The sequence below is a fragment of the Zalophus californianus genome, chromosome 10 (genome assembly GCF_009762305.2).
Source record: "Zalophus californianus isolate mZalCal1 chromosome 10, mZalCal1.pri.v2, whole genome shotgun sequence".
In the NCBI taxonomy this organism is placed as follows: Eukaryota; Metazoa; Chordata; class Mammalia; order Carnivora; family Otariidae; genus Zalophus; species Zalophus californianus.
Genome location: NC_045604.1, coordinates 100,001,199 through 100,018,977, shown reverse-complemented (window position 1 = coordinate 100,018,977; position 17,779 = coordinate 100,001,199). Strand labels below are relative to the sequence as shown.

At 46.6% G+C, this 17,779-nt stretch overlaps 1 protein-coding gene across 1 annotated transcript in view; it reads left to right on the top strand.

Moving 5' to 3' along the window:
- The window catches only part of GALNT17 (polypeptide N-acetylgalactosaminyltransferase 17), a 458,315-nt gene that overhangs the window by 225,544 nt on the left and 214,992 nt on the right, over window positions 1-17,779 (top strand). The window contains exon 5 of the mRNA XM_027613677.2: window positions 4,990-5,187. Coding sequence (XP_027469478.1) covers window positions 4,990-5,187 — 198 coding nt within the window. The remainder of the gene's footprint in view (window positions 1-4,989; window positions 5,188-17,779) is intronic.

Here is a 17,779-nt window from a genome sequence, read left to right as displayed (position 1 = left end):
ATTTATAATTCTACCTATGCAGGGAAAGCCTCCTGGAACCCACGGGATTATCTGTAACATCATTTGTAGGGAGGGAAGAGTTTATCTCTGCAGATGTGGCCCCCAGTGGTTTCCCAGGTGGTGAAAAGAACAATCTGGGAGAAATTGGGGGGAGGGGCACAGGGAGAGGAGGAGACATAGGATGCAAGAAAAGTAAAGCATCAAAATGCCCAAATCACTCAAGGAGCATACTGACATTGGTTTAGGACTGGACAGCTGAAGAGCACAGTCAGGTGGTTGTTGCTGACTACCCAGTGATAAATCAGAGGTTAAGTAACCTGTGCTCAATTTGCTTAATTACTAAGAAGCAGAGTCTTTAATTTCACAAATCATGTTTGTAACATGTGTCAACTCACTGGTATCATCTTGAATAAATGTTGTTCATGGTACCGGATTGGAAGAGCCACTATCCCATCACCAATGAAACATTAAAACATCTGTTCTTCTTCATTTGCAACACACTTTAGAATCTCTTTAATGGCTGGATCAAAGGAGAATGGTTATCCGCATGAGCTCATGAAGGAGAGGGTTAACACTGGCTCTTTCAAGTGCACATGGGTATCTGATGTCATATCAGACGCTAGTTTCTTTTCCTGGTTTTTCTGTCACCATCAGACCTGGTGACAGACAGCTGTGTGTTTGCAGCCCTGACCTCCCCTAAGCTTCAGAGTTGTTACTCTCTCATAAACGGTCTCAAAGTATGGTCCCCAGACCAGTAGCAGCATCTGGGAACTTGTTTGAGTTGCGGATTCTTGGGCTCCCCCCCAAGAGCTCTGAAATCAGAAGCTCTGGGGGTGGGTCCAGCAATCTATTTTAACCAGCCCTCTGGGTTAACTCTGATGCTCACTCAGGTTTGAGAACGGTTGAACTGGAAGCCTTCCGAACAGATGCGCTCCAATGCTCCATTGGAACTTTTTGTCTTTTTTGCCACATCTTTGCCTCCCTGTTTCTTTTCTGTCAAAACTGGTGGCTCTACCCATGTCCCCTTTCACTTGATTCTTCCCTCCCCATCATGTCACTCATCCAATCAATCTCTAGCTCTCATCAACCTCTAGCTCTAGCTGGTTTCCCCTTCTATTTTGCATGTCTGCCTTTCGCCTTGACCTCCACTCACGCATCTCACACCCTCATCATCATCCACCTAAAGTAACACAGTGGCTGCCTGAATTATCCATTTGACAAATATTTGCTGGATGCCTGCCACTGTCCCAAACACTGTCCTAGGCCAGGGATGGAGTCACCCACTGTTCAGATCTGCCTAGTGCTGAGGGATTTCCCAAAATGCAGGACTTTCAGTGGTAAAACTGGAACAGTCCTGGGCAAAGTGGGACAGTTGGTCACTCAGCTGGGGTTCGGAATCTGGCAGGATTTGCTGTCTGCCCTCAGGTAGCCCATAGTCTAACTGGCCTCTGTGCCAGCCTTAGGCCATCACGCTCAATTTCCACCACCAGAGTGACAGATGTCCCTTGTGCTGACTTGTTACAAGGTAGACACTGTGTCTCAACTTTCGCTGGGTTATATACTGCAGTCATAATCTCCAACTTCAGTGATTTATGACAACAAGGACTTTCATCTCGTCTGTGGGGCAGGTCAGCTGCTGGTTCTCTGTCTGTAACCCTGCTCCCCATAGCCTCCACATCCTGAGACCCCCAAGGAGGTTTTTGTTGTAACTTAAGGTACCTTGCAAAAGTCAACAGAATTGGTCATAGCAACTTTTAGAACTGGCATTAGTTTTGCAATATTAGCTGAAACATAGTACAGAGAAGACAGGACTTTTTAAAAAAGATTTTATTTATTTATTTGTTTGATATATATATATATATAGAGAGAGAGAGAGAGAGAGAGCACTAGCAGGGGGAGCTGCAATCAGAGGGAGAGGGAGAAGCATGCTCCCGCTGAACAGGGAACCTGATGTGGGACTTGATCCCAGGACCCTGAGATCATGACCCGAGCCGAAGGCAGACGCTCAGCCGATGGAGCCATCCAGGTGCCCCAAGACAGGATATTTGAGTTCATTTGCTTATCATCTATAACTTTAAAACAGCTTAACTTGTACAGTTTCCACACATGGTCACTTAGGTAAAGTCCTCCTGAGACTGTCCCTTTTGTTTAAAAAATTGGAATTTGTTCTCCCTTCTTGGAAGGGAACATTGATATTTAACAGTCTTTAGACTGTCATTTCATGTACATAAAATGGAAATCCGGCTAGAAGAGACCATGTAGGAAATGAGTAGTGATGTATTTTATTTTATATGCCAATCTACTTTATTGTGAAAAGATTAGAGATTTGATTCAGGGCTTGTGGAAACTTGTAGTAAAATGCCTTAAGCTGTTAACTGTAAGGTATGACATAGGAATTGCTCAGTGGGTTGGTTGGACTACTTAAGTCTACATTTCTTAATGGGGCTAATAAACAGTATTAAAACAACCACCTGAAGAACACCCAAATTTTAAAAAATACAATCTGTAGATTAACAATTGGATCATTGCTAAAATGAGGCTGTTTTCGGTTATTTATTTGATGTAGCCATATTAGCATCCCCGTTTTTCAAATCCAGGAATTTCAGTTATGGGTTATAGGTCTGGGGAACATAAGAGAATTGTATTGTTATCTAAAACCACGATTAGGTAGCGGGCATTTCTCAGCAAGAGCATTTAGTGCCACCCAAGGGTGTGAGTGACCCAGCGCCATAGCTCGCAAGTCCTGAGCATGGTCATGGCCCCTCCAGTCAGGGTTGACGGGGGTGGGCTGGCGTAACAGGTCATGTGGCGACGTGCATGCGTCTCAGAGAATCGGAGGCTGCTTCCCTGAATGCACCTGATTAGTATTTGCAATCTTTCACTGAAGATGCGCTTCTGGCTTGAAGCTGCACAAACGGCAACACGCAGACAATTTAAAATCATCCAATACAATGCAATATTGAAATGAGAGACACACGTCCTGTCTCTTCCGTCTGAGGCTACAGGAAGCAGGACTTTTGTCAAAGGACATCCCATTGTTGTGGCTCGGGACTGGCTCTGCCAGTTTCTGCTCCGGTGTGACGTCATCTCGTGTGCTCACACCCCATTGGCCAGAGCAGGTCACATGATAACGGGTTGCGGGCGGGAGTGCGCTGCTCCGCCGGAAGCACAGCGGGCCGCTTGGTAGAAGGTTGGGGTATCTGCAGGGGCGGGAGAAAACAACTGGAACGGGTGTACCTTCCCTCGCAGACTGGGAGGTCACACTCCGCAGCATCAGAAGCGTTAGTGGGACGAAGCTCTTCTGTCCCCATGCTTAGAAGTTCACCACAGTGACGGGGGACTGAGTGCTTCTAAACCTCAGGCCACCAGACCGGCCGGGGGGAGCCTGGCTCCGTCAAGGACACAGTGGAGCTTATGGGTCGGGCGTGAAGCCAGACCATCCGGGTTAGAAACCCGGCCCTGCCACCAGCTGGCTGTGTGGCCCCGGGGCAAGCCACTTTACCTCATTTGTCAAATGCTGATCATTCTGTCTACCTCCTAGGACCATTGTGAGAATGTTTAGAATGGTGCCTAGCCCGCAGTAAGTGCTCCATAAATATCAGCTTCCATTCGGCCGTAAGGAAAAATAGTGTGTATTCCAAGACTAGCACAGACAGCGTATAGCCAGAGTGACTTGATGAGTGCAGAAGATGGTCCAAGAGCTGAGAGGAGGGAGAGAAGCTTCCTACCAGGAGAAATCAAGGAAGGCTTCTTGGGAGAGGTGGCACTTGATCTGGTAAGACTCCATAGGTAACTAGACTTCCTGCCAGTGGCCACGGGCACTTCTCCAAGGAGGAGAACAGCAGGAGCAGGTGCTTGGAGGGGTGAAGCTCAGAAGTGTATCTGGAAGCCATGGCGAGTCAGTCCCCCTTGGCTTCAGCCTATTTGGGGTGTGCAAAAGCACTGGAGGCGGTAAATGGCCCAGGGTATATTTTATTGCTCATTTTAAATAGAAAGATGAGACGAGCCAACAGATAATTCAATAGCTGGAAATGAAAAGAGATGGGAGTCAGGCCGAGCATTCTCATTATTCTTCCAAATAATGCGGAGGGATGGGGTTTTCACTTGACTCTTTTCCAAAGCCCGAGCTCTGTTCTAAGCAGGGAGATTAATGCCCTGGCTTATGAGAGCCATCTTTTCCTTCTCGAATCTGGGAAACAATCCGTTCCTACGTCTGCCTTGGAGACACACACCGGTGGGGGAGTCTGACCATCTGCTTTCTCCTAAGTGGGCAGGACTGCATCTTGAACCCTGAGCCAGGTCCCTGCCTGTCCCCCACTGCAGGCATGAGGGGGCAGGCTTGCTGGGAGGCAGGATTCTGCTTGCCTTTGCATTTAATTAGTTCTCTCCTGCCATTGCTAACCAATTCAATTAGATCCCTTGTAAGAAATCAATTAAATAATCAATTAAAACAACTGAAATAGTCACACACACCAAGAAGCTAGCGAAATGCTTATTAAAACCAGGCCGTCAAGGGCAGGAGTGACCCATTTTGGGAGAGAAAATTCAGCTCCTGCAGAAGAAACAGGAGGCATCAACCAGTGCCCGAGGGGAAATGGCAAACAGGAACCGCTTGGAGTCAGCGGGGCTTGCCTTGGCTTACCGCTGTCAGCACAAAAGAGAGGCCTGGGGCTTTCTGGGGGAGAGGCCCCCACGCTCTGAATTCTTGCTGCGGGCCCCTCAGGCCCAGGCAAGAGCGACGTAGGATCCCCCTGGGGGCCAGGGTGTGGACCACACTGCACCACCGTACAGAGCATGCTCACAGAGGCACGATCCACCCCAGGGCAGGTCACTCAGGTGCTTCAGTTTCCACCTGAGGCCCAGCCCACCCAGGGCCCCCCCTTTAGCCAGGTTGCTTTTGTTCATTCTCCGTGGTGTGGGGGTCTGTGTCAGGGGAGGGGTGGGCATGCCGCAGAAGAGAGATTTTACTTCTCCTTCCGTGTGTTTCAGGGCCGAGCCGGTTCTGTCCCGAATCCAGGAGAACCGGAAGCGAGTGATCCTTCCGTCCATCGACAACATCAAACAGGACACCTTTGAGGTGCAGCGGTATGAGAACTCGGCCCACGGCTACAGCTGGGAGCTGTGGTGCATGTACATCAGCCCCCCGAAAGACTGGTGGGACGCCGGAGACCCCTCTCTCCCCATCAGGTCGGTGGCAGGCAAGCTCTGGAGGCCATCATGTCCCCAGATCCCAGGGACACAGGAACCTGGAGGGAGGGAGTGTAGGAGAGGCTGCCTGGGGCAGACCAGCAGTGGATAAACCTGCTTTGGGACCTCATGGGGTCTTAGCGTCAGAGATTTCTTGCTGGGGAAAGATACCGCATTTTGCTTCTTTAGCTAAAGTTTTCAAGCGCAGCTTATCAAACAGTGATACTGAAAGATCGAAATATAGGGAATGTCCACCTCCTTTTATTTGTGCTCCTATCTGATGGGCTGTGTTCAGGAGCTTGCCCTGTGATGTTTGAGAGGTACTTATTCCTGTGGCTCTGTCATACCTGCAACTTTCCCTCCCCTTTCCGTGGTGCAGGAACACGGAGAAAAGAACAGTATTTGTGTGACCCCGGGGACACCTGGAGGGCCTTTGGGTAGCTCTGTATGACTCTTGCCCACGTCCTACCCTGCTGCTCCCAGAGATGCGCAGATCAGGATCCCAGAGCACACCAGCTGGGAAGCTGGAGGTTGAGTAAAGTGGGTTAATTTTGATGCCATATTCCCATGGCTGCTATAACAAATTACTACCAGTGTGGTGGCTGGAAGCAACGCAGAGGTATTCTCTTATGTTCCAAGGTCAGAAGTCTGGAATGAGCTTCACAGAGCTAAACTCAAGGTGTGCTCAGCGGTGTGGGTCCTTCTGGAGGTTGTAGGGCAGAATCCATTTCTGTGCCTTTTCCAGCTTCCAGAAGTCCTCATTTCTTTGTTTGTGGCTACATCACATCCCTCTTCCTCCTCTTCCTTCATCACACGCCCTTCTTACCCCTCTGACTTTCTTGCCTCCCGTGTGATGGGCCCTTGTGATAACATTTACAGTCTATGTGCATAATCGAAGATAATCCCCTGGCCCACGATGAATCCCATCTGCAAAGTCCTTTTTCCGTGTTAGGTAACATTTACAGGTGCCAGAGATTAGGATGTGGATTTTTTTGAGGGGAGGGGACATTGTTCAGCCCATTACAGATGCTCTGATTTTTAACCACAATGGTAGCTGAGTTATCGTCCAGTACTTCCTGTGAGTTCTGCTCAAGGGCCAAAGTGACTTAAGATCTTCAGGGTTCTGTCTTGAGTTAGAAGAGGTAGAAGAGGCTTGCTTACCTTGGCCCACTTTTTGCGCAGCGTTGATGTAAAAGAGAATGGCAAGAAGGAACTCTGGAATAAGATGAGGACTTTCTGCAGGTAGTTCTGAAGTTCATAGTCGTTACATTTTAAATAACTAGGATGCCTCATGTTCCCTTATTTTCCTGCTCAAATTGAAAGCTGAGGAACTAACTACAGTAGAGCAGAGCTGCTCATGGGCAGATATGTGCAACAAGGAAGATGATGTGTTGGGCCAGTAACTTCCTCCACCAGAGACGTCTTGTGACTCAGTTTCCATCCCAGTCTCGGATGTGCGATCGATGCCATTGTGGGCAATGCTGCAGGACCACACTCTTGGCTCCTTGCAGATAATAACATGGACTCGTCACTAAGGTGTCACCTGAGAAGCAAAGCATAACCTTTGGGATATTTAAATTTAATGAGTGGGATACCACCTTACATCTATTAGGATGGCTACTATCAAACAAACAAACAAACAAACAAACAAAGCAGAAAGGAACAAGTGTTGGCAAGGATGTGGAGAAATTGGAATCCTTGAGCTTTGCTCCTAGAAATATCAAATCATGCAGCTGCTATGGAAAACAGTATGACAGTTCCTCAAAAAATTTAAAAAATAGAATTACCATGTGATCCAGCAATTTCACATCTGGGTACATACGCGGAAGAGTTGAAAGTAGGCACTGAGAGATATTTGCACACCCATGTTCATAGCAGCATTATTCACAATGGCCGAGAGGTGGAAGTAACCCAAATGGCCACCAACAGATGGATGGGTGATTAAAACGTGGGGTATGCATACAATGGAATAGCATTCAGCCTTAAAAAAGAAGGAAGTTCCAACATATACTATGGTGTGGATGAACTTTGGGGATTTTATGGCAAGTGAAATAAACCAGTCACCAAAGACAAATACTATATGATTCCACTCATATGAGGTGCCCAAAATGGCCAAATGTATGGAGACAGAAGAATGGTAGTTGGCAGGTGCTGGGGAGAAGAGAGGCATAGGGAAATGTTACTTGATGGGTGTAGAGTTTCAGTTTTAGAAGATGAAATGCATTCTGGAGATCAGTTGCATAATAACATGAATGAAATTAACACTGCTGGACTGAACACACATAGTGCTTCCTCTCTGACCCACAGGGGGGCTGACCTCCAGCCATGACAGACATGGGAATGGGGGTGTGACAGTGGTGTTAGCCACAGAGGGAAAGTAGTGGGTACAGTGCCTTGCTGTAACATGCCCAGAAAACATAGCTATTCCTATGTACAAAAGGCACTAAGCGAAAATTTAGCTTGTATTTTATGAGTTACGGTAATATTAACAGATGATTAATATGCACTTTAAAAAGACCCAAGAAAATAGAGTCGTGATCATGAGTCATTAATATTACATGTATCTCTGATGTACAAAACAGAATCAAATACCAATGATCTCTTTTTAATGTATCATAACTTATGAAATGCTTAATTTGTTAATAGTGGATGGAGCTATTTAATTGTAGGATGGAGTTTTTATGGCCTTTCTGATGTTATTATGCAGATACACTATGATTTCTTAAATGTTAGGACATGGTCGTTTCCACTCCCCACTGTGATCCTAATATTTTAATAGTAGTGATTTTATTTTGGTGAAGGATGGGATGGGGAGAACATTTTCACAATCCAAATGGCATTTGACTGGATGAGGCTACTGTAGATACTGAGTCTTCCCAGTAGACAACATAACGTAGGAGATTTTGCATTAAGAAAATTTATATCCTTAAAAAAAAGGAAAATGTATATCTTTTCTGTTTACGTCTTTCCCTTTTTCTTCCTATATATATATTTTTTTCTCCTGCCTGGCAAATAGTTTATTTCCCATGGTTTTCCGTTTGTTCTCTGCTCTTTGTCTCCCCCAGAGCTTCTGGGGTGGAGAGTGAGCAGGTGCCACGAAAGAGAGCAGAGTCCAAGTATAAGGGGGGCGGGGCACGGGGACTGACGAATACATCCCCCCCCACAAGGAGGCAGCTGCTATCAGCCCTGGGTGACAGTGCTGGGGGGGGGGGGGGGCCCAGGGCTGGCGTTTATTGGGTCCTCAGACTTTGAAGAGAAGACACAAATCCAGATCATTGCGTGAAATCGCCTGACTTCTAAATATTGGCCAAAAAAATCCCTCTTCTTCAAAGCTATGAGAGAGACCTCTGTCATTCCCAGGACAGCTGAGGCCCCTGCTTCTCACACCGGGAGCTCTGGGCACCGGCGCTATGTGGCGTTCCTGCGGGACTGGGGGATTTGGGGAAAGGGTTACTCAGAGCCACAGGAGAAGCATAGTTAGACTTAGTGGAGCTTGAGTTAAGCCAAGTTTCCCTTATCACCTCCATTGTGTGTCACTGCCCTCTGCTGCTGAGATTCTTCTTTGAAAGACTCTGAGGAGCCCTGACCCCACTCTCGCCTCTCATAGAAGGGTCTCACATCTATGTCTTAAGCCCTGATTTTTCTCCAGAGTGACATCATGTCCAATGTCACATCAGTAGCGTTTCTGTGTCAAGGACCTCTTGGCTAACCTAATGAAAGGCATAGATCGTGTCAACCCTGAACATGTCCAAGTGGACAGAACTTTGCATATAATTTCATGAAGTTTATGAATACCTTAATGATTCATAGGGCTTATATTAAGAACTGCTGCTAGGTGTTTCTACTTGCCTCTCCCAAATGGAGAGCCTCTCTTCACCATCTTTATCACCCACTAGACCGTATGCTATTATGAAGCCAGGACTGTGGCTAGTTCATGGTTCTAGCCCCCGTGCCTAATTACTACCTGGACCTTAGTAGTTTGCTCAAAATCTTTAGTGAATGAACGAATGGATGAGTGACATTTGAGGCCCTGAAGAGAGGTCAGGGCTAGCGATTAAGAAAAAGAGTGAGAGTGCCCAGAGGTCCATTAGAGAAAGACAAGGAGAACCCCAATATTTCTGGGATGGAGGGAGCCTTCATAAGTGAGACTGACAAGTCTTGATGAATGGTCAGAGAGATAGGAGGACAGTCAGTGGAGTAAGAGGTTTAATAACAGGAAGACCCAAAGCACCATTGGGTTTAAGGGATCAGCTCATCATAGCCTTGGTGAGACCATTTTAAGGGATCATTTGGGTCTGAAGCTAATTGGCAGTTGGAGGGACAAATGGGACATGAAGAAGTTGGAAAAGTGAGTGAGGTGTTTGGGGCAGACTCGGCTTGGAGAGGTGAGGGGTAGAAACTGTGGAGGAGGATGAATAAAGATCAAGTGATATGCTTTTAGGAATGGGAGAGACTGAGCCTGCACCTCTAGTGCACTGAGTAAGTAGAACTCATGGGGTATATTGGCTGGGTCGATCAGTAGACCATGCGACTCTTAATCTCAGGGTCATGAGTTTGAGCCCCACATTGGGTACAGAGATTACTTTTAAAAAAGAATCATAAAAAAAAGAACTCCCGGGGCATATTGATAAAACCCCACTGTCTTGGTTTCCTCCTTGCTCAGTGCAATGAGCCCTTCCCTTGCCCCAACGAAAACCCCGGTAGACCTCATGATGTTTCTTATCACTCTTGCGTAATGTAAGTCCTAGGGTCACTTTAAGTCACAAATCAGCCTCAGTCCATTATGGAAATTGTCCCATCTCATGTCATCATAAAAACTTGACCTTCCTTGAAATTAAGAACCCCTCAGGGCGACTGGGTAGCTCAGCCGGTTAAGCGTCTGACTCTTGATCTCAGCTCAGGTCTTGATCTCAGGGTGGTGAGTTCAAGCCCTGTGTTGGGCTTCATGCTAGGCATGGAGCCTACTTAAAAAAAATAAATAAGATCTCTTTCTAACCCTCACTGACCCTTTGCAGTGGGAGAGCAGCTGGAGTCCGTATTCTTCCTGTCTTTCACTCATCTGTGCCTCGGGAGGTGCAAGGAGGAAGGTTCTTCCAGGTGCTCAGCGTAGGGCATGGGGAATCTGAACCTCCACCTTGCTTTATCAAGGCAGCAGGGACCCTCCTTCCTTGGGCCTCTTCCAGTGCTCCCTCCACCTGTGCCTTTGCATCTACCCCATGCCCTCTTCCTGCTGGGGTCCCCGTACTCCAGAGCCGCCTTTCATTTCCAAGGAATTCATTCATTAATTTACATATGCATTTTAAACATTTATTTTTTTCAAGCTTTATTGAAATATGATTGACAAAAAGTGTATGTATTTAGTGTGTACAATGTGACGTTCTGGTATAGGTACACACTGCAAAATGGTTACCACAATCATGCTATTTAACATATCCATCACTTTACATAATTACTTTCTTTTAAATGGTGATAACCCTTAAGACCTGTTCCCTGAGGTGATTTCGGGTATATGGTGTGTTATTATTAACCATAGTCGCCATGCTGTACATACGATCTCCAGAACTTATCCATCATGTAATTGGTAGTTTATATCCTTGGACCAGCACCTCTCCATTTCCTCCAGCCCCCAGCCTCTGGCAACCACTATGCTGATCTTTGTTTCTCTACGAGTTTGACTTTTTTAGATTCCATACGTATGTGCAATCATTCCGTATTTGTGTTTCTCTGTCTGACTTATTTCACTCAGCATTATGCCCTCAGTATCCATCCATGTCGTTGCAAATGGCAGGATTTCCTTCCTTCTTAGGGCTGGATAGTATTCCATTGTATAGATACATCACATCTTCTTGATCCAGTTCACCCATTGATGGACACTTAGATTGTTTCCATTATCTTGTAGGCTACAATCTTGGACATCCCTTTTTTTCTGTTTTGTTGATGATTTTATTTAAGGTGGTAAAGTACACATAACACAAATCGTTACCATTTTAACCATTTTACGGTATAGAATTCAGTGGCATTAAATACACTCACACTATTGTGCACCCATCAGCACTCAGTGTCCAGTTCCTTCCCCATTAGACAGTCATCCCTTTCCCCACACCCTGCCTCCCCCAAGTCCCTGACAGCTGCCAGTCTGCTTTCTGTCTCTGTGGACTTCCAGTTCTGGACAATTCATATAAGTGGAACCGTACACTCTGTGGGGTTTTGTGTCTGGTTTCTTTGATTCTTTAATAGCATAAAGTTTGCGAGGTTTTTCAGTTTTGTAACATGAGTGTACTGAGTACTTCATTCCTTTTTTTATCGTGAACTTTAATAATGACCACTTTGAAAGTGGTCACGGGCCAACATTCCCTCTGGGTTCCGCATCTTCTTTCCAGGATTCATATACCTTTGTCCCACATGGGAGGGGAGAGGTGACTCTCCCCCTACCCAGGGCTCCCCTCTGCTCCACAGGCCACTTTCCCTTTGCTAAAACCTTGGTCGGGAGCAGTGAGGATGTTTCTTTGCTGCTGGAAGCGCTGAACTGGGCTTGGGGTCAGATGGTAGGATCCCCACTCGCTCCAGGGAGCACCTTGCCCCAGGGAAGCTCTCCTCACACATTCCTCCCCTAAACACCACTCCCTCGTTAGCTGTTTCTTAGCTATTGACATTGAACCTTCTGCACCATCTCCTTGAATTTGGCATCTGTTGCTTGAACATCCTTTTCCCAGGTGAGGACATGAAGAGGGCTGTTTTAACATAGTACATAGAGTTGAGGGCACGGAGCAAAGAGAGGGAAGGTCTGAAGACATAGGAAGAAGGGAGGGGGCTGGTTGGGAACGAAGGACCCTGGAGTGCAAGGAGGAGGTCAGGTCAAGGACACGAACAGTAGTTTGGTCTTGAAGAGCAGGAAGAGAGAGCTCATGCTTTATGACCCACATTTTCCTCGGGAAAGAGGAGGCGAAATCACCCTCAAAAGTGAGAGCTAGGCCTTTGCCTAGGAGGTTATGGGAAAGTGATAAAGGTCTGGAGTCATTTCCAGAAGGAATGAGAATGGGCGAGCTGACCAAGAACAAAGAAGTAACTGATGGCAGTTTTGAGGATCTGGGAATATACATTCAACAAATCCTCCGTGAAAATTCCCTGACAAAAGAACTACTGTGAGTTCAGTTGTTCTCGGATATAAGCTTAAATTTTATGATTTTTATAACATTATGTCCATGTATGTGAAAAATAGTAGCAAAAATAAGCATGAGGGGATATAGTCTATGTAGCCAGGAGGCACTTAGGTTGGGGGCATCATGAATTCATGGAAACCCAGCTTAGCTCAGCAGCATTCAGAGGTGTGTATCTCACAGCGTCCCAAGTGCTGATCTTTCCAGTTCTTTCCAGCTGTAAAACCCCGTGACTTTTACCAGGAGGCGAGGGTGTCCAGTGTCACCAAAGATGTGACATTTTCCAGCACATTGTTTCCGGGAACAGTCTGCAGTTGAATTAGGCATCTTCTGTGAGCTGCCGGGGTTGCCCGCCTGCTCTGTGTTAGGTGACCCTGTAATTAGTGGCATTACTCATTAATAACTGATTCAGGCTGATGATTAATAATTAGCCATCCTAAATCCAACATGTAATTTGATGGTAATTATAAGGTATAGGAGCCATGAGAGGCTGTTAGACACTTTTAGTTGAAAGGGCTGTCCTGGATATGTGTGGTTGCTGGTATCTTAGATTCTATACACAAATGTATATAAAGGAGAAGGGTGTTTTTTGTCTTTTTTTTTTTTTTTTCCCCTCCCTAGAGGAATATCGCTGGCTTTCACAAGCGGAAATCCTTACGTGAAGAATCAGATTTTCCTAGACTTTTAAATAGATGTATCTTCCCTAGGCATCAACAGATATATTTTAGGAACCAATTGTGTGTTCAGCCTTGTAGGAACTTTTGCGGGGACAGAGTCAGTAAATGACATGCTCCTCCTGAAGGAGGTCATGGGCTGGTTGGAGACCCAGGACCCAAGTGGGCACAATTGCATTTAAGCACAGGTAAGTGCCGCTTGATGGGAGGGAGGTTAACTTTGTGAGTGGAGCGGATGGGAGAGCTCATAAAAACCATAACTAATGCTGGAATTTCCTATGTGCCAGGCATTAATCTTACGCTTTACACATTGCAAATCCATTTACATTTGATGCTAGCCCCTGGAGGTGAGTAGTATTATGGTCTCCATTTCATGGGCAGGGCAAGCACTTTACTCAAGGTCACACGCTTAGTGGGAGATAAAGCCGGGATGCCGATCCCATTGCCCAGAGTTTGCACTCTTCCCCATTGTGCCGTCTCTCCTGGAAAAGGTGTGACTTTCTGGGCCTTGTGGGAGACAGCACAATTGGAGGGCCAGGAGTGAAGAGGAGGGTGTTTGGGGTCCCCAAACTGCCCTCGGGTGTGATGATTCACTAGAAGGACACAAAACTCAGAAAAGCAGTCATGCTCCCCGTTTGCAACTTGTTACTGTAAAAGGGTACGGATGAAAATCAGTAATGGAAAAAGACGCATAGGACAGAGTCCAGGAGAAACCAGGCGTGAGGTTCGGGTTGTCCTCTTCCATGGGGTTGCATGGACAAGACTCCATGTCCCAGCAGTGATATGGAACAGCAGGTGTGAAGCAGTGCCGACCAGGGAAGCTCACCTGAGCCTTAGTAGGGGTCAGTCATGAAGGCGTGGAGTGCCAGGTGACTAAACTTGACGGGGCAGTCTCCAGCTCCCCACACGCAGAGCTTAAACTAGCATGGTCCAGGGCCTCGGGCCTGCAGAGACACTCTTATCAGGCAGGATACCTCAAGGGCGTATCAGTTATCTTCCGGGACCCTGGCCAGAGCTAGTTCTTTCTTTAGAACTTCAGGGTTTGGGCAATCCAAGTCCAATGAATTAACCATTTATCACACCAAGAGGTTAAGTTATCTTGGGTATGGTGAAGCAGCTGAAGGTAGGGAATGTGCATTTAAAAGGAGAGGAGAGATTGAAGACCCAAGTAGATCAGAACAGGAAGTCCACTTTATGAAGAGTTCTCAAAACCAAACAGAGGAGCCCAGACTCGATCCAGCGGTCCAATGAGGTAGAGTGAAGATGGATAAAACACTAATTGGGAGAGACAAGAAGTAGAAGAGCAGTTGTCTTGGCCTGGGGAAGGGGCGGGGAGAGGAGGGACTGCTGAGTACAAGGCTTTTTGGGGGAGTGATAAAAATGTTCTAAAATTGATTGTGGTGATGATTGCACAACTCTGTGAACATACCAAACACTGTTGAATTGTGCACTTTAAATAGATGAATTGAGTGGAATGTGAATTCTATCTTGGGAGCTGATGGCCATCAGCAGATGGCCAATCTTGCAACAAGATGAAGACAGTTGGGTATTAATTCTTGGCTCCTAGTCTTGTGTGGCCCCCTTTTGAGGGACGTGGCTGGACAACACAGAGTACGCCAGCTAATTCAACTGGGGTCAGATCCCAGAGCCGCAGAATGTCACGGTAGAGTTGCAAGCAGGGATTCAGAAAACAAGGAGCATCCTGGGAAGATGTTGACCATCACCCAGAGCCAGAGTATAAACCTCTGTGTATAAACCTCTGTTCTAAGCAGGATAGAGGATACTCTACTTGTGTTTTGGTCTTTTTCAAGTTTTTCCATGTTTGCACATTTCTGAGACCCCAAATGAGAACTCAGTGAATGAGAATCACCACTGGAGAAGGAATGAATGCATTCTTGCTTTTCTGTCCTTCTGTCAAGAGTTTCCGATGGAAGCCATATCCACTTTTTTAAAGTATTTGTTGGCCATCCTAGGCTGTGCATCTGATGCCAGCCAACTGCAACACGTGGGGAAGGACAGATTGAAGACCACAGTGGTTAGTACTTGCCTTTGGGTCTAGGAAAGGAGAGTTCGGAAAGGAATTTAGCTCAGGGGCCAACTGAAGTCTGTCCCACTTCGGGAAGAGAAAAATCACAATGGAAAAGCTCCACCTTCTTTTCCTGCCATGGAGTTGTCCAGTGACAGAGGAAAGACCTGGTCAATTTTGCCAACAATAGGTTCTGTGTCATTAGGCAGGTCATTTATCCTCTGTGTCAATAGGCTTTTCATTTTCTTAGCCATAAACCATACCCAGCATGGTGTGTACAGGTGTGTTGTTCCCAGAGTAGAAAATTTCCATAACAAAGCTTTTGGTCCCTCAGATGAAAGGCCCTCATTGTAAACTCTCTGAAGTTTGGGCACGAGGTGTTGTAGATAATCAGTTTCAGTAAATAGAGTTTTACTACAGAAGCAAGACATGAGGCGATTTACAGTTAAACATAACAACCCTCCACAAAACTCTGCTTGCTTTCTTTAGAGGACAGTCCCTGGAGGAACCCCATTGATAGAAGGTGTTGATTTGGTTGATAATGGTCAGCTGTGGAGTTTCATCTCCTTCTGGAGGAAGCATTTTATGAGTAGGATCAGGGATGGGGGCTGGCTCTGCAGTATTGTGCTTGTCCGCTCTGCTTCCTGAGCATTTATACCTATTGTGTATAAACCTCTGTTCTAAGCAGGATAGAGGATACTCTACTTGTGTAAGGTCTTTTTCAGGTTTTTCCATGTTTGCACATTTTTGAGACCCCCAAATGAGAACTCAGTGAATGAGAATCACCACTGGAGAAGGAATGAATGCATTCTTGCTTTTCTGTCCTTCTGTTAAGAGTGTCCAGTGGAAGCCATATCCACTTCTTTAAAGTATTTGCTGTTTGGTCAGTTAGCTGGAAAGAATGTCTGGTAGTGATCACAGTTGATCAGGACCTTGAAACAGCATCATTCTCAAGTTTGTCACTTCCTGGGAAAGCAGCAGGTCCAGCCCACAGGGAAACACAGGATGGTACGTGTCTGCTCTGTATAGCCATCCGCTGCTGACTGCTGCCTTCTCATGGTGCTCCAAGCTGGGATGGGGCACCTGGTGGCTCAGCCATCAAGCGTCTGCCTTCAGCTCAGGTCATGATCCCAGGGTCCCGGGATCGAGCCCTGCATCGGGTTCCCTGCTCTGTGGGGAGTCTGCTTCTCCCTCTCCCCCCTACCGCTCCCCCTGCTTGTGCACTCTCTCTCTCTCTCAAATAAATAAAATCTCTAAAAAAAAAAACCTGGGAGCAAGCACTTCTCAATGATTCTGTGTGTCAGCGGCATGATGGGAGAGAGAGAACATTGCTACGACCTGTTTTGGGGCCAGATTTGACCACTGGCTTTGAGCTTCAATTTAGTTCTCTGTAGAAGGGGTAGATGTGCCCTAGACCCATTCTGCAAGACCTCGGACAAGCCACTTTACCTGTCTGTGCCTCAGATTCTTCATCTGTCAATAAGAACAGTAATCTATCTTACAGGATTGTTGTGAAGACTAATACATGCAAACTGCTTAAAAATGCTAGTTGTTGCTGTTGCTGGTAGGGCTCTTCTGTATTCTGCAGTGGCAAGCCTTGCTGCTCCCTATGGGAAGCCCTATAAACCTTGTCTTCATATTTGGTCCATTCCTCCCACTCTGCATGGTTAGGACAGATAACCTGATCGTTGGATTAGCCCTACTCCGTACCCTGCATACAGAGCAGAACTCCGGGTGCTAACGAAGAAGTGGCAATTTTAATGAAAGGGCATTTGCCCAGAAAAAGAAGAGGCCCACAGTCCTCCAGTCAGTCCCTTCCAGGAGGCTGTTCATTATAAAACAGAAGCGTGCTTACCCATTGGTGAACACACTGCTTTTGGGCGAAATAAATGGTATTTCTTGACATCCTCTCTGTACCTTCAACACCAGCCTGGGTAGATCAGTTTTTCTTTTTGCATGACACAGTGATACCGCGGCTGGATGCTGTTCTTTTGGAAGCAAAATTCCTAGGCAGTGCCCCGGAGCTAAAGCAAGGCTTTGCAGGGCAGCCATTCTCTGCGATGACAAGCAGAGACCGGCCTCCGTCAGCCAACATGTGTTATGACAGCTCATAGCAGCAAGTAGGTAAATCTGAATAATGTGGGGAAGGCTTTCCTCCTCGCTTACAAAGAGGCTCAGCGTGCTGGGCTGCCAAACAGCAGATAAGTTTCCTTTTAAATTTAGGAGTTTTAAAAATAGAAGATGCTTTGCCTCTGAGGTAAATGCCCAGGTCCTGAGTTATTGCTGGACATAAATAGGGGAGCAGCGGTACCATTAATTCTGCCAAATTGATCTGGCGGGGGCCTCAGATTCCTTATCGGTTGGAGCTGGATAGGTATGATTGCGGAAGGGGTGGGGAGGGGTAGGCTCCCAGCCATTAACTTTGGTAGCTTTAATCCCCCTTTTCTAGGTGATTCCAGAATGTGCCATCTTCCAGCCTTGCATATGTTTTCCTTCTCCTGCCTTTTCCTGCCATTGCTTTTCTCCAGTCCACCCTCAGAGCCCAAAAAGTAGCTCCAGAAGACTCTCGGATTGAGTTCAGAGCGGTAAATGCCCTCTCTTCCTTTATTTCCAGCTGCCCCATTGTTTTCTCTGTGGCGAAGTTTGGAGCTCTGGCCCATTGTGTCCATGGTGCATTATTGCTCCCTGGTCTTTTTTAGGGCATCCTCTGGATGCGATGCCTAAGATACAGGTCA